At 45.9% G+C, this 27,888-nt stretch overlaps 1 protein-coding gene across 2 annotated transcripts in view; it reads right to left on the bottom strand.

Moving 5' to 3' along the window:
• The window catches only part of CCDC18 (coiled-coil domain containing 18), a 434,514-nt gene that overhangs the window by 264,474 nt on the left and 142,152 nt on the right, over nucleotides 1-27,888 (bottom strand). For both annotated transcript variants that reach the window (XM_063939870.1, XM_063939871.1), the window contains exons 7-9: nucleotides 20,771-20,867; nucleotides 11,198-11,319; nucleotides 10,780-11,053 (exon numbers count right to left, since the gene is read on the bottom strand). In XM_063939870.1, the coding sequence (XP_063795940.1) occupies nucleotides 10,780-11,053; nucleotides 11,198-11,319; nucleotides 20,771-20,867 (493 nt within the window). The remainder of the gene's footprint in view (nucleotides 1-10,779; nucleotides 11,054-11,197; nucleotides 11,320-20,770; nucleotides 20,868-27,888) is intronic.

Raw genomic sequence — 27,888 nt, forward strand, 5'->3', positions numbered from 1 at the left:
GTGACTTTGGGATATTCAGAATCCAGCCGTGCTGGCGCAGCACTTCCTGAGATAGTGCCACTCCCACTAACAACTGTTCCTTGGATCGTGCCTTTATTAGGAGATCGTCCAAGTATGGGATAATTAAAACTCCATTTTTTCGAAGGAGTATCATCATTTCCGCCATAACCTTGGTAAATACCCTCGGTGCCGTGGAGAGTCCAAACGGCAGCGTCCGGAATTGGTAATGGCAATCCTGTACCACAAATCTGAGGTACTCCTGGTGAGGATGGTAAATGGGGACATGCAGGTAAGCATCCTTGATGTCCAGGGATACCATGTAATCCCCCTCCTCCAGGCTTGCAATAACCGCCCTGAGCGATTCCATCTTGAACTTGAATTTTTTTATGTATGTGTTCAAGGATTTCAAATTTAAAATGGGTCTCACCGAACCGTCCGGTTTCGGCACCACAAATAGTGTGGAATAGTAACCCTGGCCTTGTTGAAGTAGGGGTACCTTGATTATCACCTGCTGGGAATACAGCTTGTGAATCGCAGCTAGCACCGCCTCCCTGCCTGAGAGAGCAATCGGCAAGGCAGATTTTAGGAACCGGTGGGGTGGAGTCGCCTCGAATTCCAGCTTGTACCCCTGAGATACTATTTGAAGGATCCAGGGATCCACCTGTGAGCGAGCCCACTGATCGCTGAAATTCATGAGGCGGGCCCCCACCGTACCTGGCTCCGCCTGTGGAGCCCCACCGTCATGCGGCGGACTTGGAAGAGGAAGCGGGGGAGGACTTTTGCTCCTGGGAACCTGCTGTTTGTTGCAGCCTTTTCCCCTACCTCTGCCTCTAGAGAGAAAAGACCCTCCTTTTCCCCGCTTGTTTTTCTGGGTCCGAAAGGACTGAACCTGATAAAATGGCGCCTTCTTAGGCTGTGAGGGGACATGGGTTAAAAATGCTGACTTCCCAGACGTTGCTGTGGAAACCAGGTCGGAGAGACCATCCCCAAATAATTCCTCCCCCTTATAAGGCAAAACTTCCATGTGCCTTTTGGAATCTGCATCTCCAGTCCACTGGCGAGTCCATAAGCATCTCCTAGCAGAGATGGACAATGCACTTATTTTAGATGCCAGCCGGCAGACTTCCCTCTGTGCATCTCTCATATAGAAGACTGAGTCTTTGATATGGTCAATTGTTAGCAGAATCGTGTCTCTGTCTAGTGTGTCAATATTTTCTGACAGTTTATCCGACCACGCAGCGGCAGCACTGCACATCCATGCTGACGCAATAGCTGGTCTAAGTATAATGCCTGAGTGTGTATATACAGACTTCAGGATCGCCTCCTGCTTTCTATCAGCAGGTTCCTTAAGGGCGGCCGTATCCTGAGACGGTAGTGCCACCTTTTTAGACAAACGTGTGAGCGCTTTATCCACCCTAGGAGGTGTTTCCCAACGTAACCTATCCTCTGGCGGGAAAGTGAACGCCATTAGTACCTTCTTAGGAATTACCAATTTCTTATCAGGGGAAGCCCACGCTTCTTCACACACTTCATTTAATTCATCTGACGGGGGAAAAACTACAGGTAGTTTTTTCTCCCCAAACATAATACCCTTTTTTGTGGTACCTGGATGTAAATCAGAGATATTTAACACCTCTTTCATTGCCTCAATCATGCAGTGAATGGCCTTAATGGGCATTAAATTTGACTCATCGTCGTCGACACTGGTGTCAGTATCCGTGTCGACATCTACTTGTGCCATCTGAGATAGCGGGCGTTTCAGAGCCCCTGATGACTTTTGAGACACCTGGACAGGCACGAGCTGAGAACTCGGCTGTCCCGCAGTCGGCATGTCGTCAAATTTCTTATGTAATGAGTCTATACGTGCACTCATTTCTTTCCATAAGCACATCCACTCAGGTGTCTGCCCCCCAGGGGGTGACATCCCTTCTAAAGGCATCTGCTCCGCCTCCACCTCATTATCCTCATCAAACATGTCGACACAGCCGTACCGACACACTCCACACACACAGGGAATGCTCTATATAGAGGACAGGACCCACAAAAGCCCTTTGGGGGGACAGAGTGAGAGTATGCCAGCACACACCAGAGCGCTATATAAGGCAGGGACTAACTGAGTTATGTCCCTTATAGCTGCTTTTTAATATAACTATATACTGCGCCAAATTAAATGCCCCCCCTCTCTCTTTTTTACCCTTTTCTGTAGAGTAGTCTGCAGGGGAGAGTCAGGGAGCTTCCTTCCAGCGGAACTGTGAGGGAAAATGGCGCCCAGTGTGCCGAGGGAGATAGCTCCGCCCCTTTTCTGCGGCCTATTCTCCCGCTTTTTTTATGGAATCTGGCAGGGGTATTTACCTCATATATAGCCCCTGGGGCTATATATTGAGGTATTTTTGCCAGCCAAGGTGTTTTTATTGCTGCCTCAGGGCGCCCCCCCCCCAGCGCCCTGCACCCTCAGTGACCGGAGTGTGAAGTGTGAGAGTAGCAATGGCGCACAGCTGCAGTGCTGTGCGCTACCTTGGTGAAGAAAGATGTCTTCATGCCGCCGATTTTCCGGACCATCTTCTTGCTTCTGGCTCTGTAAGGGGGACGGCGGCGCGGCTCCGGGACCGAACATCAAGGCTGGGCCTGCGGTCGATCCCTCTGGAGCTAATGGTGTCCAGTAGCCTAAGAAGCCCAATCCGGCTGCAAGCAGGCGAGTTCGCTTCTTCTCCCCTTAGTCCCTCGCTGCAGTGAGCCTGTTGCCAGCAGGTCTCACTGAAAATAATAAACCTAAGACTATCTTTCTTCTAAGAGCTCAGGAGAGCCCCTAGTGTGCATCCAACCTCGGCCGGGCACAAAATCTAACTGAGGCTTGGAGGAGGGTCATAGTGGGAGAAGCCAGTGCACACCAGGTAGTCCTAAATCTTTCTAGAGTGCCCAGCGTCCTTCGGAGCCCGCTATTCCCCATGGTCCTTTCGGAGTTCCCAGCATCCACTAGGACGTTAGAGAAAGACAATGCTGAAATGGCCCAAACTGACCCTCAACTTATGTGGCAGGTCGTGAAAGCTATAATATAATATAGTATAATAGAGTATGTATTCCGCCGTAAAAAAACAGTTTGCTGCCACCTTTAAATGGGTCCAATCACGATTGACTGAGACCTATTCGACTTTTAAGACGAGCCCTACATCTAGCTCCAGACGATTATACCTTGAGGCTAAAGCCCACTTTGATGCTACTTTACGAGTATTAGGGGATAAACATTCTTTCCACAAAAATCATAAGTTCTATCATTTTGGCAACAAGACAGGCAGACTTATCAAATTTATTGAAAGGTACTTCCCCATACTCCCTTACACAGGCACTTCGACGCCCTGATGCCTCCCTTCCTACAGAATCTAGAGATATAGCGCCTGTACTTTCTGACTTTTATTCTGATATATATGAAGTTCTAAATCTTCTTTTTTGAGCTCTCTGGAGCTACCGTTTATTGAGTCTTCCCTGGCTGAACAGATCTGTGCATTAATTACCCCTCAAGAAGTGGAAAAGGCAATAGGATCTCTGAAGCCAGTTTAGACTCTGGGTCCCGATGGCTTTTCGGGGGAGTTCTATAAGATTTTGAAGACCAGAATAGTGGCAACTTTGACGGCAGTGTTCAATATTATAATGCGTTCTCATAAAATCCCCCAATATTTCAATGATGCCATGATTCGTCTCCTCCCAAAACCAGGAAAGGATCCTAATCTACTAGGTAGTTATAGGCCCATCTCACTACTTAAAGTAGATAACAAATTATTTACGAAAATACTGGCAGACACAATAAAACCCCTTCTTCCCTCTATAGTCCACACAGACCAGACTGGATTTATTGTGGGGCGGCATTCTTCTAGCAACATATGCAAGGTGCTGGCTGCGGCGCATTGGAGGAGGCTCCACGGGAACCCAACCCCACACTTTGTTATCTATTGATGCAGACAAAGCTTTTGATGTAGTCAGTTGGGATTATTTGTTTACCACCCTCTCACGATTTGGTTTTCCGTTGGGCCTCTCCAGTGTACTGTAAACCCTGTATGCTTCCTCGAGCTCCTGTATTCTATGTAACGGATATCTCTCTGCACCAGTGCAATTGCATAGAGGTACCCGGCAAGGTTGCCCCCTATCTCCCTTATTGTTCGCCCTAGCTATTGAGTCTCTGGCGGTAGCATTGAGGGTGCTCTCTCCATTTTCTGGAATTCTTATAGGTGATTAGGAATTGAAATTAAGTCTTCTTGCTGATGACATGTTATTATTAGTCAAAGATCCTCAAAAATCGATCCCAGCCATAATGTCCAAGTTAAACCTGTTCGGATCCTTTGCTGGTTATAAAGTTAACATGTCCAAATCAGAACTCCTTCCACTTAATCCCCCTGCTTTTCGCATGGCCTCTTCCCCTGTCTTATCACAGTTACGTTTAACTCTTCCACGCTTAAATATTTATCTCTGCAGAGCTTTCTCAGCTTTACGCAGTAAATTTCTCCCCTATACTGACTAAAGTCTCACAGTTGTTATTTTCATCGTCCACACTTCCAATATCCCTACTGGGCAGAGTGGCAGTTTTAAAAAGTATAATTTTCCCTAAGATTTCTTATGTCCTTCAAATGTTACCTTTCAAACTTAATAAAGCAGATATTCTTGCTTATGATAGGATGTTTACAAAAATTGTATGGAGTGGCAAGAAATCCCACATAGCCCTATCCAAACTTAAACTTCAGAAAACTCATGGCGGACTGGCAGTTCCAGATTTAGCAGCTTTTTCCACGGCAATCGCTTTTCGAAACCTTTCGGATTGGTTGCTGGAATCTTGCACCTTTGCTAACTACAATATTGAGCAAGCTCTTGTGGCACCGTATGATCTTCGTGCACTCATACACGCCCCTAAGAACTTGATACCTTTAAGTATACAGAAAAATATACTTTTTTGGGATACTTACCAAGCTTGGAGGGCCCTAAGTTTAGCTCTGCGTAGACAACCTGGGCAGTCCTCGTTTATTCCTTTTTTAGGCAACCCCTGTTTTACGCCGGCGTCGGATAACACCAAATTTCATAATTGGAAACAAAAAGGTATTGCGGTAGTAAGAAGAAAATGGCTTTGGGGCGCTGTACTGAATATAGCTCTTGATTAGTGTATATCAGCAGCCGACTGAGAAAAAGAGTAAGCCAGCCTCTTAACACAGAACAAAAAAACAAAATTTTATTCAAATAAAAGAATTAAAACAACCTCCCGGGGGTTTATGTGTACAGTTAATACAACAATGGGTTCAGTATAAAATTATACACAATCTGAAAGAACACCAGTAAACTGTAAGTTTAGTAGATCATATTTAAGGTTTGACTGGTGTTGATTCATATACTCGCAAGAAACCTGTATTATATTGCATCTGCATGAACCAAATAATAGATTGTAATGAATATTATATTACCAGCTGGATATTTAACCAAGCAGCGGAGACTGTCAATGTTTGTGGAGCCTAGGAATTTGCGGCCGCGGCTTACCGGTGTATGCTGAGAGCTGTATGGTGTGAGCAAAGGCGTAAGCAGTCGTGTGTTCAGTGCTGCATATGGGGATGTTCAAACTGCCGGGATCCGCACATGGTGGAGAGCTGGACCGCTTTACCGGCAAAGATGGTAAAGGCTCAGAGGTGAACAGGAGCCGCACATCACAGTGGGTCGATCAGAGCAGCACACGGCTGTGGTGTAGGAGAGCTTTCAGCAGTAGCAGTGTGCCGGTCCGTGACCTGTCAGCCAGCAACGTTGAAGTACACACCGATGTGCACACAGGGGACACTGGCAGTGCAGCGCACAGTGCCGCTCAGTGTTTACAAAGACACGTAGAATCAGGCTGAGCACGCTGACGGAACTATAGCTATAACTGGTGTGTGAGCACTTCGGCCGTGCCAGGATCTCTTTGAATGTTCCTGGTTTAGGGGTTATTTGCAGGTGCAGATACAGGTAGTTGTGAGATGCAGGAAGAGATAGAGCAGACTCTTGTATCTTCTACGCGTTTCCCGCACTGCAAGGAGGCTTTTCTCAGCAGTTTGGACATCCCTATATGCAGCACTGAACACACGGCTGCTTACGCCTTTGCTCACACCCTACAGCACTCAGCATACACCGGTAAGCCGCGGCCGCAAATTCCTAGTCGTGTGCGGATTCCGGTGGTCTGGATATTTCCCCATACAGGAAAGTACACCATTGAGCACAGGATAAGACACGCTCTGGTTGCATAACACACAGTGTGCCAGAACACAGCGGGCCATCAGCTCACTTACAGCGTGGGGTCCCCTGCTTTGTCATCTACCTACTAAGACTCTCCATCAGCGTCGAGACAGGCTCCACAAACACTGACAGTCTCCGCTGCTTGGTTAAATATCCAGCTGGTAATATAATATTCATTACAATCTATTATTTGGCTCATGCAGGCGCAATATAATACAGGTTTCTTGCGAGTATATGAATCAACACCAGTCAAACCTTATATATGATCTACTAAACTTACAGTTTACTGGTGTTCTTTCAGATTGTGTATAATTTTATACTGAACCCATTGTTGTATTAACTGTACACATAAACCCCCGGGAGGTTGTTTTAATTCTTTTATTTGAATAAAATTGTGGTTTTTAATTTACTATCGGTTGCATATATGTATTATTAAGCGCAAATTGGGAGTATTTGTTTGTTTTTTTATCGCGGTAGTAAGGGACATTTTTGATCCTGGAGGAGTATTATGCTCTTTTCTGGACCTAATGCAGAAGTTCAGACTTCATCGTTCAGATTTCTTTATGTATCTCCAGCTTCGCCATTACGTCCAGTCCCTACCACCTGTATGGAATGCTGAAGATGGGCCTGAGCCCCTGGTAACCAGTCTTCTGCCACCTGATACTTATTCCAGTGTCATCTGCTGATGTAACTATGTTCATTTACCCTGTACTTGTCCTATACTGTCATCAACTGTAAGTTGCTGTTTTCCTGTTTGATTATTTGTTTATGTACTTTGTAACTGGGCGCTGCGGAACCCTTGTGGCGCCATATAAATAAAGGATAATAATAATAATAATAATAATAATAATAAATTGCTACAACTAGTAAACAAGGTTTTAAGGCCCAATGGATTTATTGGGACCTTTTTCCTAAGGGTACCAAAGTGAATAAGATGTGGTCGACTTGGTCAGAAAAGTTGAGCTCTGATTTATCTCAAGACTTAGCTTGGGTAGATGTCTTTAAACTTATACCAAATGTTTTCGAAGTGCTCCATTCTTCCGAATTACAAGAAACACACTATAAGTTCTTGCAGCGAGCCTATATATCCCCTCGTCGGAGGAAGCACATGGTTCCTACGGAATCTGGCAGATGTCCTAAATGTAAAACACCGGATGCTTCCTTTATGCATCATTTTTGGCACTGCCCTAAGATTACAAAGTTTTGGCACAAAGTACAATGGTACATAAGCCAGACTTTTGGTATTCTTATCCCCCCTAACACCTGGCTCTTTTTTGGGTATGCTTGTCTCGACATGGGACTTGCCCCGCTCTCATTCCAATTATATTCCCTATTGTGGGTTATACTTACAGTTGGAAAAAAACGGATTTTAACCCAATGGATCTGTGCTTCCCCACCACGGTTAGAACATTTGAAATCCTCTTTGACTAGCATACTATATTTTGAGAGACAATCTACCTTGCCTGATTTGGGAACCAAAGTGACACTCTTTTATAAGAAATGGGGCCCGTTTGTGGAACCTTTAGAATCATCACAACGTGCCCACGTACTGAAACTATTTGACGGTCTCTCGTTGACCTCCAACAAGACATTGTCAGATAATTAACCATTTTTATCTTATTATTCTGTTATCATCTGGACATACGCATTGCAGTATCTCTTTCCTTTTGACTACGGTTATGGAAACTTGAACACCCCCTCCCCTCCAATCCTTTTCTTACCTTTTGTTTGTCTTGTGGTATGAATGAAACTGTGTTTATCTTTACATAAACTAGAGTCATGTCTTGCTGACTTTACCTGCACAGAGATGTTCAGAAGTATTGTCTGATAGGCTTGCGGCCTATGTCCTTTGACATCTTCTTGCGTGCTGATTTGTGTTGTTCTATTACTACGTGGCTCTACAGTATAGCAAGTCTGTCTACCTGTATTAAATGTTTGAAAAACTTTCAATAAAAAAAAAAAAAGCTGGAGTCTCAGTAGCTGGGGCTTTTATAACCGGCATATTTCATACCAACACTAAGAATTTAGCGAGTCACCAAAAGAAATGGAATAAGTCACAATAGGTACTGAGCTCTGTAGTGGGACTAGTCTGACACTTCCAACAGAGCTAAAGATGTAATTTATTGTCCAGGTACAGCAGGCTGAATAGTTTAGCAGGACAAGACAACCCTCAAAGGGCACTAATCAAAGGCAAAGTAATGTCTCAGTAAGCGTATTTGATAGTATGTGATAACAGGCATATACAACACTTGCCAAAATGATGCATCACCTGAGATTTTCCAATACAGTGGGACAGACAGCTGCAGGGCTCACCGACGGTCAGCTTCTATCAGGTTTATGAGAGCCAAGGAAGCCACATAGCAGGTCACAGTGTAGGAGATTTTCCTCCAACCAACAGGATTGACACAGCACATAGCATCGTAACCAGAGGATCTCTGCAGCACCCCAATCTCTCCGGGCAGCGTCAGCAAGACTGATAGGCCCTACACACTGGCCGATAATCATCAAAGATATGAACGATATCGTTCATTATTAAACGAGATAACGTTCATATCTTTGAGTGTGGAGTCACCAGCGATGAACGATGCGCGGCCCCGCGTTCGGTCATCGCTGGTGCCCCGTCGGCTGTGCATGCAGGCCAATATGGACGATATCGTCCATATCTGCCTGCACGTCAATGGAGCCGGGTGACGGGGGGAGTGAAGAAACTTCACTCCCGCCGTCACTGCCCACCCGCTGCCGGGTCGCCCGTCGGCCGTATCCGCCGTCGGGCAATTCGGCGGCGGATTGTTAAAATGTGTAGGGCCCTTAAGAGCTGCATATGAATAGAAAGCCAGGGGAGCACCTTCCGCATTCAGTAGGAGCTGTGGGACGGCGTTGCTCGTGGCACTGCCCGTCTCCAGATGACCATCAGAGGAGTGGGCGTCCAGGCTCCAAAGCGCCGCTTAACATCCGGCAACTGATGGGTCAGCGATGGAAGCACAGGAGGGAGGACTTGGCGGAGCCCACACAATGGTGGCGGTGTTGGAGTAGGTAAGTGTCCCACGTGGTGCGGCTTCCTCTCGGGTCCCGCCTCACACAGCGGCTTCCTCTCGGGCCCCGCCTCACACAGCAGCCAGCCAGCTCGAGGAGAATCACCTGCAGCGCCTTACAGCTTGATATCCAACCGGTCCAGCCCACAGCCCCCGGGGGGTTCACAGGATCGATCTAGCGGATTGTAGAGCTGGAGAGCCAGACAACCTGTGTGCTACTCCATGTCCGATCCCTCGGAACCACTGAATTAAGCAATTTCCTTACTTTGCGCATAAAACTCTGCAGTTTGAGAGAACACCAAAGTGAATGCATAAATCTACCTGGGTGAGTGTGATACTTAGGATACTGGGGGGAGACATATGAAGCAGTGAAAAGAGAGAAGTGGGACAGCGGAGAAGATGCCCATGGCAACCAATCAGTTGCTACCTATAGTTTTATAGACTGCACTTAATTCATTTTACATCAAAATTGATTGGTTACCATAGGCAACTTCTCCACAGTCACACTTCTCCACTGCTTCATAAATATCTCCCTGGGTGTCTTGTCTGATTTTGCTTCATTTAGGAGGTACAATATCAGACATTATGTTCATTGTAGTTCGGGAAAGGGTCTTCTTCCCAATCATCGTTATTGAGGTGGCAAGCATACTGTACATCTCCCACATCAATTTCCTTTCATGGACTACACATCAATAAGTACATGAATTTGACGCCAGATAAGAACCACTTTGTCCATCTAGTCTGCCCCTTTAGTACTAATCTAACCACGGCCTCTGCTGAGGGTCTGAAGCGCACTGAGAAATTAGAAAGGCTACTCTCTAACTGAAAGTCCAGACAATGACATAGCTGAAGAAAAATAAATAAATAAATAAATAAATCTGGTTTGGAAAGTTAAACCCCACCTCTAAAGCCTATGGGGGAACTCAACTATTCACGTCAAGTTAACAGGGGGATGAAAAATGGAGGCATCCTCAGGCTTTACTGTGGCTATTCAACTGCACTCTGTTTCTCACCCGAGAACCCGTGTAACACCCATTAAAATAACTGTAAGTGCTGCCAGAGGGGCCTATTTGAATAGCCCCGGGGGATCATTTAGTCCACGATAATTTACCACGGATAACTGAATTCCCCCCTAAAAGACTTTCAAGACATTATCTATGTACATTGGGAAAGAAAATGAACACAGTGCCTTCTCTACATCCAGTCACCAAAGAGGCCGTGGAGCTCTGCCTGAAAGGTGTTACTCTCACAGAGGGATATATGCAGCTAATCCCTCATACAAAACAACTTGCATGTCACCAACACCTTCAGCTCTCCTTAACTATATAATCCTTATAAAGAGGGAGAGAAGGAGGCAGGAGAGTCTGATGAAAACACAGTAAGCAGGGTCAGAGTTAGCAGTGGTAACAGTGGGTATAAATCATGGAATGGAACTTCTCCCCTGTAATACAGGATAATATAGCAATAAACAATTCATGTTCTCCAACATAAAAGTACTGTGAATTACTCTCACCTGTAACTTTGATATTGGCCAAATATCACCGGACTCAGACTCACAATGTTTTATTTCGTTGATGTCTTCAATTTCAGCAAGATGCTTTTTTAACTCTTTAGTCTCATGTAGAAGATTAATGTTTTCTTCAAGCACTCTCTCTTTATTTTCAAGTTCACTCTCAAGTCTAAGAACTCTCTGGCTAGACTGAGCGAGGAGTGAGATTAGCTCTGCAGTTTTCATCTCGTTACATTTCTGCTTCTCTCGTTCATCTGTCTTTTCCGACATCAAGTTTCTAGAGGGGGGAAGATACCAATTTCATATATATTCTACATGTAGTGTTGTCTCTATTTTTCCACTACAAGTGCCCGAAATTATTACAAACGGTCACAGATATCTGGTAGTAAGGTCTCACTGTTACCAGCCTTCTGTACAGTACCTTAAATGCTCTTTCACATTTTCAAGTTCATTTTCCAACTTTGTACATTTTTCCTGTGATTCCACACGTTCTTTTTCACAGTTTTGGAAGTTCTTGTTACGTAACTCTCCTTCTGCTTGAATCTAATAAAAACCAAGACAAAACTGTTAAGCAATAAAACCCAATAATTACTTTATTCCATACCCCTTTCCATATTAACACAAATCAAAGGTTATGATGTTACCCTAAGCAGATAACATAAGTAATGGGATTCAATATATATAAATATATATATATATATATATATATATATATATATATATATATATATTACAAGGTTATCTACCTAGTGGAACAGATAGCACTCTCCAGACTTTATCTCAATTAATCAGCAAAGAGAATTTAATAAAGGTAATCTCACAGTTCCAGTTTAAAGTCCAATTCCGACGTTTCGGTCCACACCAGGACCTTTGTCAAGGAGTTACAGCATGGTTACAGCAGACATCAGCACAGCACGGTCAGCATAAATGGGAACTGTTGTTACAGAGGAATTGCCTCACCGGCCCCCATTATATACCCCTCCTATTGGCGCTAGTCCCACCTCTCCTCTTCCTGGGAGTTATGTGGAACGCATTGCAGGACCATATGCAGCACTTCCTGGTACCCAGGAAGTGTGCTGTGTCCGTGCGAGCCTGCCCGAGCCGCGGGCGCGTCGTGGAACGCAAACCGGAAGCGCGTGTTGGAACGCACGCGTCACTTCCGGTCTTTGCGCAAGTTGTAATTTCCATGGTAGCGGTGAAACCGCTACTAGTCTCAATCGTGTGTGTTGTGTTGTTATTATTCTCATTCAGAGGTGCATAGTCCTATGCTACTGGAGGGCGCTTTTGCAGTTATGATTATATTTATGATTATATTTATTTTCACTTATGACTAAATTCTTTGTTGTACCTTTGATGCCTTAATTGCAAGATCGCTCGGGTCAGATAGGTGTGAAGAAAAACACCATTCAGACATTAGATGTATTATGTACTTTACTGTATCTGCATGTACTATAATTTTATACTGTTTAAGCACTATACTGTTAAAGCAGTTTATTACTATTACTTACAGTACTTAATATAGTGACTTCACCGGCCTCCAATATACCCAGTAATGATCAAAACCCTATTAAAACTGGCTGAGGTAAGCCACCTACAGCCAGCAATCTCTCTTTAATAAGAGGTGTGGTTCATTTAGCCCCAAATGTCTCTGAAAATAAGAATTTACTTACCGATAATTCTATTTCTCGGAGTCCGTAGTGGATGCTGGGGTTCCTGAAAGGACCATGGGGAATAGCGGCTCCGCAGGAGACAGGGCACAAAAGTAAAGCTTTCCGATCAGGTGGTGTGCACTGGCTCCTCCCCCTATGACCCTCCTCCAAGCCAGTTAGGTACTGTGCCCGGACGAGCGTACACAATAAGGGAGGAATTTTGAATCCCGGGTAAGACTCATACCAGCCACACCAATCACACCGTACAACTTGTGATCTAAACCCAGTTAACAGTATGATAACAGCGGAGCCTCTGAAAAGATGGCTCACAACAATAATAACCCGATTTTTGTAACTATGTACAAGTATTGCAGATAATCCGCACTTGGGATGGGCGCCCAGCATCCACTACGGACTCCGAGAAATAGAATTATCGGTAAGTAAATTCTTATTTTCTCTATCGTCCTAGTGGATGCTGGGGTTCCTGAAAGGACCATGGGGATTATACCAAAGCTCCCAAACGGGCGGGAGAGTGCGGATGACTCTGCAGCACCGAATGAGAGAACTCCAGGTCCTCCTTAGCCAGGGTATCAAATTTGTAGAATTTGGCAAACGTGTTTGCCCCTGACCAAGTAGCTGCTCGGCAAATTTGTAAAGCCGAGACCCCTCGGGCAGCCGCCCAAGATGAGCCCACCTTCCTTGTGGAATGGGCATTTACATATTTTGGCTGTGGCAGGCCTGCCACAGAATGTGCAAGCTGAATTGTATTACACATCCAACTAGCAATAGTCTGCTTAGAAGCAAGAGCACCCAGTTTTTTGGGTGCATACAGGATAACAGCAAGTCAGTTTTCCTGACTCCAGCCGTCCTGGAACATATGTTCAGGGCCCTGACAACATCTAGCAACTTGGAGTCCTCCAAGTCCCTAGTAGGTGCAAGGCACCACAATAATCTGGTTCAGGTGAAACACTGACACCACCTTAGGGAGAGAACTGGGGACGAGTCCGCAGCTCTGCCCTGTCCGAATGGACAAACAGATATGGGCTTTTTTGAGAAAAAACCACCAATTTGACACTCGCCTGGTCCAGGCCAGGGCCAAGAGCATGGTCACTTTTCATGTGAGATGCTTCAAATCCACAGATTTGACTAGTTTTAAACCAATGTGATTTGAGGAATCCCAGAACTACGTTGAGATCCCACAGTGCCACTGGAGGCACAAAAGGGGGTTGTATATGCAATACTCCCTTGACAAACTTCTGGACTTCAGGAACTGAAGCCAATTTTTTCTGGAAGAAAATCGACAGGGCCGAAATTTGAACCTTAATGGACCCCAATTTGAGGCCCATAGACACTCCTGTTTGCAGGAAATGCAGGAAACGACCGAGTTGAAATTTCTTTGTGGGGCCTTCCTGGCATCACACCACGCAACATATTTTCGCCACATGTGGTGATAATGTTGTGCGGTCACCTCCTTTCTGGCTTTGACCAGGGTAGGAATGACCTCTTCCGGAATGCCTTTTTCCCTTAGGATCCGGCTTTCCACCGCCATGCCGACAAACGCAGCTGCGGTAAGTCTTGGAACAGACATGGTACTTGCTGAAGCAAGTCCCTTCTTAGCGGCAGAGGCCATAAGACCTCTGTAAGCATCTCTTGAAGTTCCGGGTACCAAGTCCTTCTTGGCCAATCCGGAGCCATGAGTATAGTTCTTACTCCTCTACGTCTTATAATTCTCAGCACCTTAGGTATGAGAAGCAGAGGAGGGAACACATACACCGACTGGTACACCCACGGTGTTACCAGAACGTCCACAGCTATTGCCTGAGGGTCTCTTGACCTGGCGCAATACCTGTCCCGTTTTTTGTTCAGACGGGACGCCATCATGTCCACCTTTGGTATTTCCCAACGGTTTACAATCATGTGGAAAAAACTTCCCGATGAAGTTTCCACTCTCCCGGGTGGAGGTCGTGCCTGCTGAGGAAGTCTGCTTCCCAGTTTCCATTCCCGGGATGAAACACTGCTGACAGTGCTATCACATGATTTTCCGCCCAGCGAAAAGTCCTTGCAGTGTTTGCCATTGCCCTCCTGCTTCTTGTGTCGCCCTGTCTGTTTACGTGGGCGACTGCCGTGATGTTTTTCCCACTGGATCAATACCGGCTGACCTTGAAGCAGAGGTCTTGCTAAGCTTAGAGCATTATAAATTTACCCTTAGCTCCAGTATATTTATGTGGAGAAAAGTCTCCAGACTTGATCACACTCCCTGGAAATTTTTTCCTTGTGTGACTGCTCCCCAGCCTCTCGGGCTGGGCTCCGTGGTCACCAGCATCCAATCCTGAATGCCGAATCTGTGGCCCTCTAGAAGATGAGCACTCTATAACCACCACAGGAGAGACACCCTTGTCCTTGGATATAGGGTTATCCGCTGATGCATCTGAAGATGCGATCCGGACCATTTGTCCAGCAGATCCCACTGAAAAGTTCTTGCGTGAAATCTGCCGAATGGAATTGCTTCGTAGGAAGCCACCATTTTTACCAGGACCCTTGTGCAATGATGCACTGTTTTTAGGAGGTTCCTGACTAGCTCGGATAACTCCCTGGCTTTCTCTTCCGGGAGAAACACCTTTTTCTGGACTGTGTCCAGAATCATCCCTAGGCACAGCAGACGTTTCGTCGGGATCAGCTGCGATTTTGGAATATTTAGAATCCACCCGTGCTGTTGTAGCAGTATCCTAGATATTGCTACTCCGACCTCCAACTGTTCCCTGGACTATGCCCTTATCAGGAGATCGTCCAAGTAAGGGATAATTAAGACGCCTTTTCTTCGAAGAAGAATCATCATTTCGGCCATTACCTTGGTAAAGACCCGGGGTGCCGCGGACAATCCAAACGGCAGCGTCTGAAACTGATAGTGACAGTTCTGCACCACGAACCTGAGGTACCCTTAGTAAGAAGGGCAATTTTGGGACATAGAGGTAAGCATCCCTGATGTCCCGGGACACTATATAGTCCCCTTCTTCCTGGTTCGTTATCACTGCTCTGAGTGACTCCATCTTGATTTGAACCTTTGTAAGTGTTCAAAAAAATTTTTAGAATAAGTCTCACCTAGCCTTCTGGCTTCAGTACCACAATATAGTGTGGAATAATACCCCTTTTCTTATAGTAGGAGGGGTAATTTAATTATCACCTGCTGGGAATACAGCTTGTGAATTTTTTCCCATACTGCCTCCTTGTCGGAGGGAGACCTTGGTAAAGCAGACTTCAGGAGCCTGCGAAGGGGAAACGTCTCGACATTCCAATCTGTACCCCTGGGATACTACTTGTAGGATCCAGGGGTCCTGTATGGTCTCAGCGCCATGCTGAGAACTTGTCAGAAGCGGTGGAACGCTTCTGTTCCTGGGAATGGGCTGCCTGCTGCAGTCTTCTTCCCTTTCCTCTATCCCTGGGCAGATATGATCTTATAGGGACGAAAGGACTGAGGCTGAAAAGACGGTGTCTTTTTCTGCAGAGATGTGACTTAGGGTAAAAACGGTGGATTTTCCAGCAGTTGCCGTGGCCACAAGGTCCGATGGACCGACCCCAAATAACTCCTCTTCCTTTATACGGCAATACACCTTTGTGCCGTTTGGAATCTGCATCACCTGACCACTGTCGTGTCCATAACATCTTCTGGCAGTTATGGACATCGCATTTACTCTTGATGCCAGAGTGCAAATATCCCTCTGTGCATCTCGCATATATAGAAATGCATCCTTTAAATGCTCTATAGTCAATAAAATACTGTCCCTGTCAAGGGTATCAATATTTTTAGTCAGGGAATCCGACCAAGCCACCCCAGCTCTGCACATCCAGGCTGAGGCGATCGCTGGTCGCAGTATAACACCAGTATGTGTGTATATACTTTTTATGATATTTTCCAGCCTCCTGTCAGCTGGTCCTTGAGGACGGCCCTATCTATAGACGGTACCGCCACTTGTTTTGATAAGCGTGTGAGCGCCTTATCCACCCTAAGGGGTGTTTCCCAACGCGCCCTAACTTCTGGCGGGAAAGGGTATACCGCCCATAATTTTCTATCGGGGGGAACCCACGCAACATCACACACTTTATTTAATTTATCTGATTCAGGAAAAACTATGGTAGTTTTTTCACATCCCACATAATACCCTCTTTTGTGGTACTTGTAGTATCAGAAATATGTAACACCTCCTTCTTTGCCTTTAACGTGTGGCCCTAATAAGGAATACGTTTGTTTATTCACCGTCGACACTGGATTCAGTGTCCCTGTCTGTGTCTGTGTCGACCGACTAAAGTAAACGGGCGTTTTAAAACCCTGACGGTGTTTTTGAGACGTCTGGACCGGTACTAATTGTTTGTCGGCCGTCTCATGTCGTCAACCGACCTTGCAGCGTGTTGACATTATCACGTAATTCCCTAAATAAGCCATCCATTCCGGTGTCGACTCCCTAGAGAGTGACATCACCATTACAGGCAATTGCTCCGCCTCCTCACCAACATCGTCCTCCTACATGTCGACACACACGTACCGACATACAGCACACACACAGGGAATGCTCTGATAGAGGACAGGACCCACTAGCCCTTTGGAGAGACAGAGGGAGAGTTTGCCAGCACACACCAAAAACGCTATAATTATATAGGGACAACCTTATATGTGTTTTCCCTTATAGCATCTTTTTTATATATTTCTAACGCCAAATTAGTGCCCCCCCTCTCTGTTTTAACCCTGTTTCTGTAGTGCAGTGCAGGGGAGAGCCTGGGAGCCTTCCCTCCAGCCTTTCTGTGAGGGAAAATGGCGCTGTGTGCTGAGGAGATAGGCCCCGCCCCTTTTTCGGCGGCCTCGTCTCCCGCTCTTAACGGATTTTGGCAGGGGTTAAATATCTCCATATAGCCTCCGGAGGCTATATGTGAGGTATTTTTAGCCAAAATAGGTATTCATTTTGCCTCCCAGGGCGCCCCCCTCCCAGCGCCCTGCACCCTCAGTGACTGCCGTGTGAAGTGTGCTGAGAGGAAAATGGCGCACAGCTGCAGTGCTGTGCGCTACCTTTAGAAGACTGAGGAGTCTTCTGCCGCCGATTCTGGACCTCTTCTTACTTCAGCATCTGCAAGGGGGCCGGCGGCAAGGCTCCGGTGACCATCCAGGCTGTACCTGTGATCGTCCCTCTGGAGCTGATGTCCAGTAGCCAAGAAGCCAATCCATCCTGCACGCAGGTGAGTTCACTTCTTCTCCCCTAAGTCCCTCGTTGCAGTGATCCTGTTGCCAGCAGGACTCACTGTAAAATAAAAAACCTAAGCTAAACTTTTCTAAGCAGCTCTTTAGGAGAGCCACCTAGATTGCACCCTTCTCGGCCGGGCACAAAAATCTAACTGGCTTGGAGGAGGGTCATAGGGGGAGGAGCCAGTGCACACCACCTGATCGGAAAGCTTTACTTTTGTGCCCTGTCTCCTGCGGAGCCGCTATTCCCCATGGTCCTTTCAGGAACCCCAGCATCCACTAGGACGATAGAGAAATTATGATATAATTATCCCCCTTTACCCTGTTCTAATAAGCGCCCTCCAGTAGCATAGGACTATGCACCTCTGAATGAGAATAATAACAACACAACACACACGATTGAGACTAGTAGCGGTTTCACCGCTACCATGGAAACTACAACTTGCTCAAAGACCGGAAGTGACGCGTGCGTTCCAACACGCGCTTCCGGTTTGCGTTCCACGACGCGCCCGCTGCTCGGGCCGGCTCGCACGGACACAGCACACTTCCTGGGTACCAGTAAGTGCTGCATATGGTCCTGCAATGCGTTCCACATAACTCCCAGGAAGTGGAGAGGTGGGACTAGCGCCAATAGGAGGGGTATATAATGGGGGCCGGTGAGGCAATTCCTCTGTAACAACAGTTCCCATTTATGCTGACCGTGCTGTGCTGATGTCTGCTGTAACCATGCTGTAACTCCTTGACAAAGGTCCTGGTGTGGACCGAAACGTCGGAATTGGACTTTAAACTGGAACTGTGAGATTACCTTTATTAAATTCTCTTTGCTGATTAATTGAGATAAAGTCTGGAGAGTGCTATCTGTTCCACTAGGTGGATAACCTTGTACTGTACTATGGGACTGTCAAAGTCAGAAAAATATCACGATGCACACTGCCATATTTGCACCTCATATGTGTCCCTGCTGCGCATGCGTGCGCTCTCCCGTGCGTGCGCATACTCGCTGTTGCGGGCACCCGCAGGCGCACGGTATGCGCATTTACGGTAGAGATTGTATGCGTCTAGCGGGCGACTCTTTCGTTACATATTTCCACTATATGATGTATTTTGTAGATTATGATCCCTTTGATAGATTCTGAAAGTTTGGTTAATGTAGCATGTTCATGGACAGAGAAATCCCTCTTTGTTTGATACAAAGGGTCAGACAGGAGTAATACAGTGGTGTTTAGTATCCATCGGAAGAGTATTTAATTAGCAATATTCCGGTGTTGGTTTGAAGCGGATTAATCGCTCGTGCGAATAGTTATGGACATAAGAAGTTTATGTCCATTTGCTATTATTTGCACTTACTTATCCATGCGGCGGGAAACCCAGTTCCCCACCCACCTGAGCAGTTGGAAATCGTCACAGCCCACCTGTATGAATCAACCTATGACCTTTTGTTATAATGCGAGGAGGAATTCCTGTGTCCAATGAACAATGAGATTGTAGGGACCATTGAATTGTATTGTGTGTGGGGCATAAATAGACAAGCCGATCACATCCAGCTCACTCTTCAACGGTTCTCATTGCTGAAAATCGGGAGCTGGATGTCCAGAGGCGCATGCGATTGTTCCCCTTGTGCGTAAGTTTTCTCCGCAATCATATTGTCTTTCTTGTTATTATGGGCCATATCTCTCTCTCTCTCTCTCTCTCTCTCTTCTCTTTCTCTAGTATTCTCTTAAAACGTAATTGTATTGTATTGTATTTCCCGTGTAGTTATCTGGTTAGTTAGTCTATGTTATATTGTAGTGTATGACTTGTAATTGTATTATTCTTTTTCAAGTATAACATTCATATTAGGCGTTAGACCCTAAGCACGGTATTTGTGTATTTCTTATAGTGTTAAGTATTCTCAGAGCGTCGGTGACGCTCGAACAGCTTTTAAGTTAATAAGGTTACACGGTGTTGCATCTACACTCAATCTCTGCACCAAGGTTTACTGCATAATACACTGTTTTATGGTATAGTTACAAAGGTTTAACATTGTGAGCGTCTGCGCCGCTGGTGATCTCCTCGTGGTCTCGAGCGTTCGCATCGCTATAGCAAATCATTACGTTAGTCGGCAGCCAATAGTGTGCCTGCCTGTGATCTCTTGGCCGTGAGCGAACGTGACGCTTGAGCGTCTCGACCTCGGCTAAGCGATTGCTACGCAACGTGCGTACCCTTACGGTACTCCATACGTCAATAGCGTACAGTGTTCTTAGACCTCTTAAAGGGTTTTAAATAAGATAAATATTTAGCTTTATCAGGTCCCACCTCTAAGTGGGTTGGACTCTGATTGGCACCCCAGTTGTTGGCAGAGTTATGTGAGAGTGCAGGGATCTGTATGTATATATATATATATCGCAAATAGACTCCGGCACTCCAGTCCTCCCCCTCAGGGTGTGCCTCGCTCCGGTGCCCTCCCCAGGGATCCTCTCCCTAACAAGTACCAACAATCAAAATCAGAGGCGGCACTCGGAGTCTTTGAAAACAGTGAAAAAGCTGTATTAGTGACCTCACTAATACAGCTTTTTCACTGCTTTCAAAGACTCCGAGTGCCGCCTCTGATTTTGATTGTTGGTGTATATATATATATATATATATATATATATATATATATATATATATATATATATATAAAAATCGCTCTACAACCCAATTTTAAACACTTCTTTTACTTCCAACCTCACCTCCAGACCCACAGTCACACTACTCTACTAACTTCTTTACTTATTGCTCCAAGAGGACTTCATGTAACTCACTTATGCATTTCATTCAAATATCTGTAAACTCATCAATCAATAAATGCACTAGGAAATTCCACCGGCTCACACTCCCTCTAATGTCACTCTAAATCTCTGCATTTAGACACACTTTTAGAATTTAAACTCATTTGAGACAGACTCTATTTACTTTCATTATGTTGAACTATTAAAAAAATAAAAAAATAAGAAATAAATGAACCTTTCAAGACACCAGATTCCTAGAGACGCTTATCAAAAACAAGTGATGTAAAGACTGAAAATACACTTCAATGGCAAATAAAGAAATCTTTGTCCTATAGTTATATACAACCATAAAGAAATATATATCTTACCCTTTCTAATTTATCAGCAATATTGTTTTTGTATTGTTGGAACGCCTGAGTCAGCCCCTCAGCATTAAGCAGTGCTTCATTCCTCTGTCTTTCAGCTCTTTACAGGAGAAATTGAATTTGTTAACACTGTACTCTGATATTATAAAACAAACTCAAAATGTTAAAATACAAAAGTTATCAGAACTCTGATTGTTGGAAAAAACAAAAACAAATCAATGTTTATAAAGGCACTTACATAAAGCAACTAATATTTTAAGTTCCATACTGCTTCAAACCGCACTAAGGGGGTTATTCAGTAAGTACTGCAGAGTCTGCTAAAAAGCAGAATCTGCAATCCTTTCTATCGCATGCTGGGGACTACCCATCGCAGGGCAAGGCCAACCAGCATACTAAAGGGCATACCCAGTGGCTGTGACTGCATGGTGGCCCGAAAATGCAGCCGACCTGCCGCTGTTTTTTTCACGCAGCCCCCCACGCCAACGCCTCTGCCTGGTAATCAGGTTATTGTGGTCGCATTGATTAGCAATGCGACCTGAATAACCCCCTAAATTACGTAATGAGTGACTAGACTATTACTGGGCTTCGTGCTTATTATGGGTCTAAGCCATGGGTCTTCAACCTGTGGCCCTCCAAGCATGCCCTGCCTCAGTTGTAGCATACCTTAATAGCAAAAGTATGGCAGGGCATGGTGGGATGTGTAGTTCCACAGCAGTTGGAGGGCCGCAGGTTGAAGACTCATGGTCTAAGCAAAGTAAAAGGCCAATTAACCAATTTTGCTTTCACAATGGATGATCCAGCTTCAGTGCACTTAAGCTGGGCATACACCATACAATTATCTGGCAGATCTGGCTTGTTGGAATGAAAATACGTGGTTATGGAAGACTTACTGTCAATAACTCTATTTCTCCTAAGTCCACAGTATCCACAGGATACACATTGGGATATGAGGTAGCGTCAGCGGATTTGCACCAACGATCAAAGCTTTCGGCCTCCCAGAATGCAACTGGCCAGTCCCCTAAATCCCCGCCTCTTGGCTCAGGCAATTCAGTCGTTTTCCAAAGCTCAAGGCAGTAGCATCAGAGAGCCCTAATCAAGCGAGAAGAACATACATGCACACCCTTCCGTACAAGAGTGAAGAGGGTAGTAGGTGAAAGGATCCTCATATCAGGTGCATCAGGATGGGATCCCTGTGGATACTGTGGACTCAGGAGAAAGAGTTATCAACAATATGTCTACCATAACTACTATACTCCTGCAGGGTCCACAAATTATCCACAGGATAAACATTGGGATGTCCCAAAGCAAATTTAGTGGAGGGGACGCTCCTGATTAGACAGGAGAATCCTTCGCCCGAATTCAGCGTCCTGAGTGTCAAAGGTTTGAAAGGCATAATGTCTAATGAATGTAGTAATGGAAAACCATGTGGCTGCCTTACATATCTGTTCAGCTGAAGCACCACATTGTGCTGCCCATGAAGGACCTACCTTACGAGTAGAGTGAGCAGAGACATTAGCCAGAACAGGGAGATCAGCTTGAGAATATGCTTCTGAAATAGTCATCCGAAACCACCTCACCACTGTCTGCTTGTCAGCAGGCCATCCTCTCTTGTGAAATCCGTAGAGAACAAAGAAAGTTTCTGTCTTTCTGATGGCACTGGTACGATCCACGTAGATCCTTAAAGCACAGACTACGTCCAAGGATGCATCTCCCACAGAAAGATCCGGCCCTTGCAAGGCTGGGAATACAATTTTTTCGTTAAGGTGGAAATTAGACACCACCTTAGGAAGATACCCAGATTTGGTTCTGAGAAACGCTCTATCTGGATGAAATATCAGAAAAGGAGGGCGACATAACAGTGTCCCTAAGTCTGAAACTCTTCTAGCTGAAGCAATAGCCAGTGGAAAGAGAACTTTAGCTGTCAACCATTTAAGATCCACTTGCTTCAGTGGTTCAAATGGGGCAACTTGAAGCTCCTTTATGACTAAACTTAGATCCCAAGGAGCTGTAGGAGGAGCAAAAGGAGGTTGGATGTGAAGCATTCCTTGGAAAAAAGTGTGAACATCCTATAGGTGAGCAATTTTCTTTTGAAACCATGCAGTCAATGTTGACACGTGAACTTTCAAGGAAGCCACCCATAGACCTTTGTCCATTCCTGCCTGAAGGAATGCTAGGACTCTGGACACTCTGATAGACCTAGAGTTAAATTTCCTATCACTGCACCACTGACTATAGGCTTGCCATATTCGGTAATAAATGCGAGCGGAGGATGGTTTCCTTGCTCTGAGCATTGTTTGAATTACCTGTTGTGAAAATCCTCTTACTTTCAGGATGGAAGTCTCAAGAGCCACGCCGTCAAAGACAGCCGATCCAGGTGCTTGTAATAGCAAGGACCCTGAGACAGTAGACCTGGACATTGAGGGAGTAGGAATGGAGCATCCACAACAGCCTCTGTAGATCTGTGTACCAATGTCTTCTTGGCTAAACCGGAGCTATTAGTATCATGGCACCCTTTTTCTGTTTTACCTTTCGCATCACCCTGGGTAACAGGGTGATCGGTTGAAACACATAAGCCAGACAAAAGTCCCATTTTGCTGACAAGGCATCCACAAAGATCGCTTTGGGATGCTTTATCCTTGACCCGTATGTGGGAACTTTGTTGTTCTGACAGGAAGCCATGATATCCATCTCTGGTAACCCCCACTTGTCTACCAGAGTCTGGAAGGCCTCGGGGTGTAAAGCCCATTCATTTGCATGAATGACGTGTCGACTGAGAAAGTCAGCTTCCCCGTTTTGGACTCCCGGAATGAACACTGCGGACAAGGCTCAGATGAAGTTCTGCCCACATTAACGTAACGGCTTACCTCCTTCATTGCTTTTTGACTGCGAGTTCCTCCCTGATGATTGAGGTATGCTACTGCCGTTGCATTGTCTGAGCGAATTTGAACTGGTTTCCCCTGAAGAATGTCCTTTGCCTGAATGAGTGCCACATATATGGCCTGAAGCTCCAATATATTTATTGGCAGGCAACTTTCTTCCTTGGTCCACTGCCCTTGGAAGCAACTTCTTTCTGACACTGCTCCCCAGCCTTGCAGACTGGCATCCGTTGTCAGAACCTCCCAATCCGAGATCCAAAAGGGTCTCCCTTTGTCCAGATGGGATGTCTGTAGCCACCAGGCTAACGACCTCCATACTTCCAGAGGAAGGACCATAGTCTGAGTTTTTATTGTCTGATGTAACCCATTCCATTTGGATGGATACCCATTGACTGTGTAGCAGCTCCTGAATCCTCGACTGTATTGTGGATATTTTGTTCAGAGGTAAAAACACTCTCTGAAGACCTGAATCCAATACAGCCCCCAAGTGTGTCATATGCTGTGACGGAACCAGGGATGACTTTGCCATCTGTGTCTCTGCAAACAAGCTATTGTCTGTTGCAGATGAAACTGAAGCAATCCTGAGATTGTGCCAGGATTAATAAATTGTCGAGGTATGGAAAAATTCTTATCCCCTGTTAACGGAGGTAAGCCGCCATTACTACCATAATTTCCACTGAAGACGGGCTGGTACAAAAGAACCTTTGTGGAGGGTGTTTCTTTAAGGCAAACTTACAACCGTGAGCAGTGGCGTAACTACTGCCCCCGCAGCCCCTGCGGAGGCTTGGAGGAGCAGGGCTGAGGGGGCACCGCCACTGAATCAGAGCAGATTGACATGCGGACGACTCGTCCGCATGTCAATCTACTAAATGTCTTTTCCAAAATGGCCGCTGCCATAGAAGAGACATGCTAGAGGTCTAGAAAGTGCCGGGACCCGCAGGAGCGCATAGCGCTGGCCGCGGCCAGCAACACCCTGCCACCCTGCTACCATGGAGTGGCGGGGGCAGCAGCAACAACGGGGGGACCGGGAAGCGGTGCCCGTGGCACATATAATGCACTTGCCAATTCCCAGATGTGTATTGCAGACCATTGATTAATGAGATCAAAGTGTGGGTAGAAGTAATGATATCTTTGTCTGCAAACTAGAAGAACATGTATAATGAGATTGAAACACAGAACTCTAAGCATAATTCTGGCAAAAGTTACTGACGCCCCATGTACTGGAAAAGAACATAAGAACTACTGGAGACGGATAGCAGAAAGGCAAATCATTTTGAACTTTTCCCTGAAACCCTGAGCATGAAACCCCTGGCAACGAACGAGCATGACACCCTGAGCATGAAACCCCTGGCAACGAGCATGACACCCTGAGCATGAAAACCCCTGGCACCGTGCATGGAACGAAGATCATGAAACCCCCGGCAACGATCAGGTAATTTAAAAGTAATTAGAAGACTTACTGTTGGGCTTAATGTGTAGTGGGCATTGCAATGTGTGGCATAATATATAACGGGCATTGCGGTGTGTGGCATATTGTATCATGGACATTGTGGTATGTGGTATAATGTATAACGGACATTGTGGTGTGTGTCATAATGTGTCACAGACATGACGGTGTGTGGTATACTGTATCACGGGCATTGTATGTGGCATAATGTCTTAGGGGCATTGCAGTGTGTAGTATAATGTATAACGGGCATTGCGGTGTGTGTCATAATGTGTCACAGACATGACGGTGTGTGGTATACTGTATCACGGGCATTGTATGTGGTATAATATCTCAGGGGCATTGTAGTTTGTAGCATTATGTATAACGGGCATTGTGATGCGTGGCGTAATGTGTCACAGGCATTATGGTGTGTGGTATTATGTCTCAGGGACACTGAAGTGTGTGGCATAATTTATAACGGTCATTGCAGTGTGGCATAATGTGTCACAGGCATTACGGTGTGTGGCATAATGTCTAAGGGCCATTGCAGTATGTGGCATAATGTATACTGGGCATTACTATAAGGAGGAATAATGACAAATAATGTAAGGGGCATAAATCAGAATTATTTATTTTTCCCGTGGTCGCCAATGTCTCGGCGTGCAGGTTGCAAAACTGGGGTATAAGGTAGGCTTTTCCTGCAACACCACGCCCCTTTAAGCGAAGCCACACCCATTTTAATGAAACCACACCCCTTTTTGGGCGCACTTTTTGGCTTGGGGAGAAAAATTTCTAGTTACGCCACTGACCGTGAGATACCGCTTCTTGCACCCAGGCAGCTTTGGTGGACTGCTGCCGAATCTGTGCATAAAAAGGATATTAATTACATACAGGTAAATCCTTTTCTCGCAGTCCGTAGAGGATACTGGGGTTCCATTTAGTACCATGGGGTATAGATGGGTCCACTAGGAACCATGGGTACTTTAAGAATTTGACACAGTGGGCTGGCTCCCCCCCCTATGCCCCTCCTACCAGACTCAGTCTAGGAAACTGTGCCCGAGGAGACGGACATACTTTGAGAGAAGGACAGATAAAGATAGTGGTGAGATTCTGAGCCAGCACACATAAACAGATAAAAGCTATACTAACCCATCTTTAAACAGGAACAGCAACAGCTGAACCAACAATACTTAACCAAGTAACAGTGCAGGAAGAACGAAGCACCGGGCGGGCGCCCAGTATCCTCTACGGACTACGAGAAAAGGATTTACCGGTAGGTAATTAAAATCCTATTTTCTCTTACGTCCTAGAGGATACTGGGGTTCCATTTAGTACCATGGGGATGTGCCAAAGCTCCCAAACCAGGTGGGAAAGTGCTGAGATTCCTACAGAACTGACTGACCAAAGTGAAGGTCATCAGAGGCCAAAGTATCGAACTTGTAGAACTTAGCAAACGTGTTCGAACCTGACCAAGTCGCTGCTCGGCAGAGGTGTAAAGCCGAGACACCCCGGGCATGCCGCCCAGGAAAAACCCACCGACCTAGTAGAGTGGGCCTGTACAGATTTCAGAACCGGCAAACCTGCCGTGGAATAAGCATGCTGGATAGTGAACCTGATCCAGCGTGCTATTGTCTGCTTTGAAGCAGGACACCCAATTTTATTAGGATCATATAGAATGAACAGCGAGTCGGAATTCCTGTGACGAGCTGTCCTCTTTACGTATACCTTCAAAGCCCTCACAACATCCAAAGACTTTGAAGTAGCAGAGGTGTCCGTAACAGCCGGAACCACAATAGGTTGGTTGAAATGCAGACACCACCTTAGGAAGAAATTGCTGACAAGTTCTGAGTTCAGCTCTGTCCTCATGAAAAATGAAGTAGGGACTCTTGTGAGACAACGCCCCTAGCTCCGACACACATCTTGCTGAAGCCAAGGCCAACAGTGTGACGGTCTTCCACATAAGGTACTTTACGTCAACCTCCTGTAACGGTTCAAACCAGTCCAATTTGAGGAACTGCAGCACCAAATTGAGATCCCAAGGTGCCGTGGGAGGCACAAAGGGAGGTTGGATGCACAGAACACCTTTCAAAAAGGTCTGGACCTCAGGGAAAGAAGCCAATTGTTTTTGAAAGAAAATGGACAAGGCCGAAATCTGGACTTTTATGGAGCCCAGACGTAGGCCCACATTCACACCTGCCTGCATAAAAAGCAGGAAAAGTCCAAAGTGAAATTCCACAGCATATTTTCTGCCCTCACACCAGGAAACTTATTTCTTCCAAATACGGTGGTAATGTTTAGACGTTACCCCCTTTCTGGCTTGGATCATAGTCAGGATAACTTTGGGATCCCTCTTCTGGCTAGAATCAGCCGTTCAACTTCCATGGCGTCAAACGTAGCCGTGGTAAGTCCTGATAGACGAACGGGCCCTGTTGCAGAAGATCCTCGCAAAGAGGCCACGGATCTTCGAGGAGCATCTCCAGGAGGTTCACGTACCAGGCCCTTCGCGGCCAGTCCAGCGCAATGAGAATTGCTCAAACCTTTCCCATTTTTATTCTTTTCAGAATTCTTGGGATCAGAGGAAGTGGAGGAAACACGTACACCATCTGATAGACCCATGGAGTCGTCAGAGCATCCACCGCCACTGCCTGTGGGTGTCTCGACCTGGAACAATACTGCTTGAGCTTTTTGTTGACATGAGGCCATCATGTCAATGTGTGGATATCCCCACCGACGTGTCAAGCACCTGAAGACCTCCGTGTGAAGGCCCTACTTCCCCGGGTGCAGGTCGTGTCTGCTGACATAGTCTGCTTCCCAGT

The sequence above is a fragment of the Pseudophryne corroboree genome, chromosome 9 (assembly GCF_028390025.1).
Source record: "Pseudophryne corroboree isolate aPseCor3 chromosome 9, aPseCor3.hap2, whole genome shotgun sequence".
NCBI classification, from domain to species: domain Eukaryota; kingdom Metazoa; phylum Chordata; class Amphibia; order Anura; family Myobatrachidae; genus Pseudophryne; species Pseudophryne corroboree.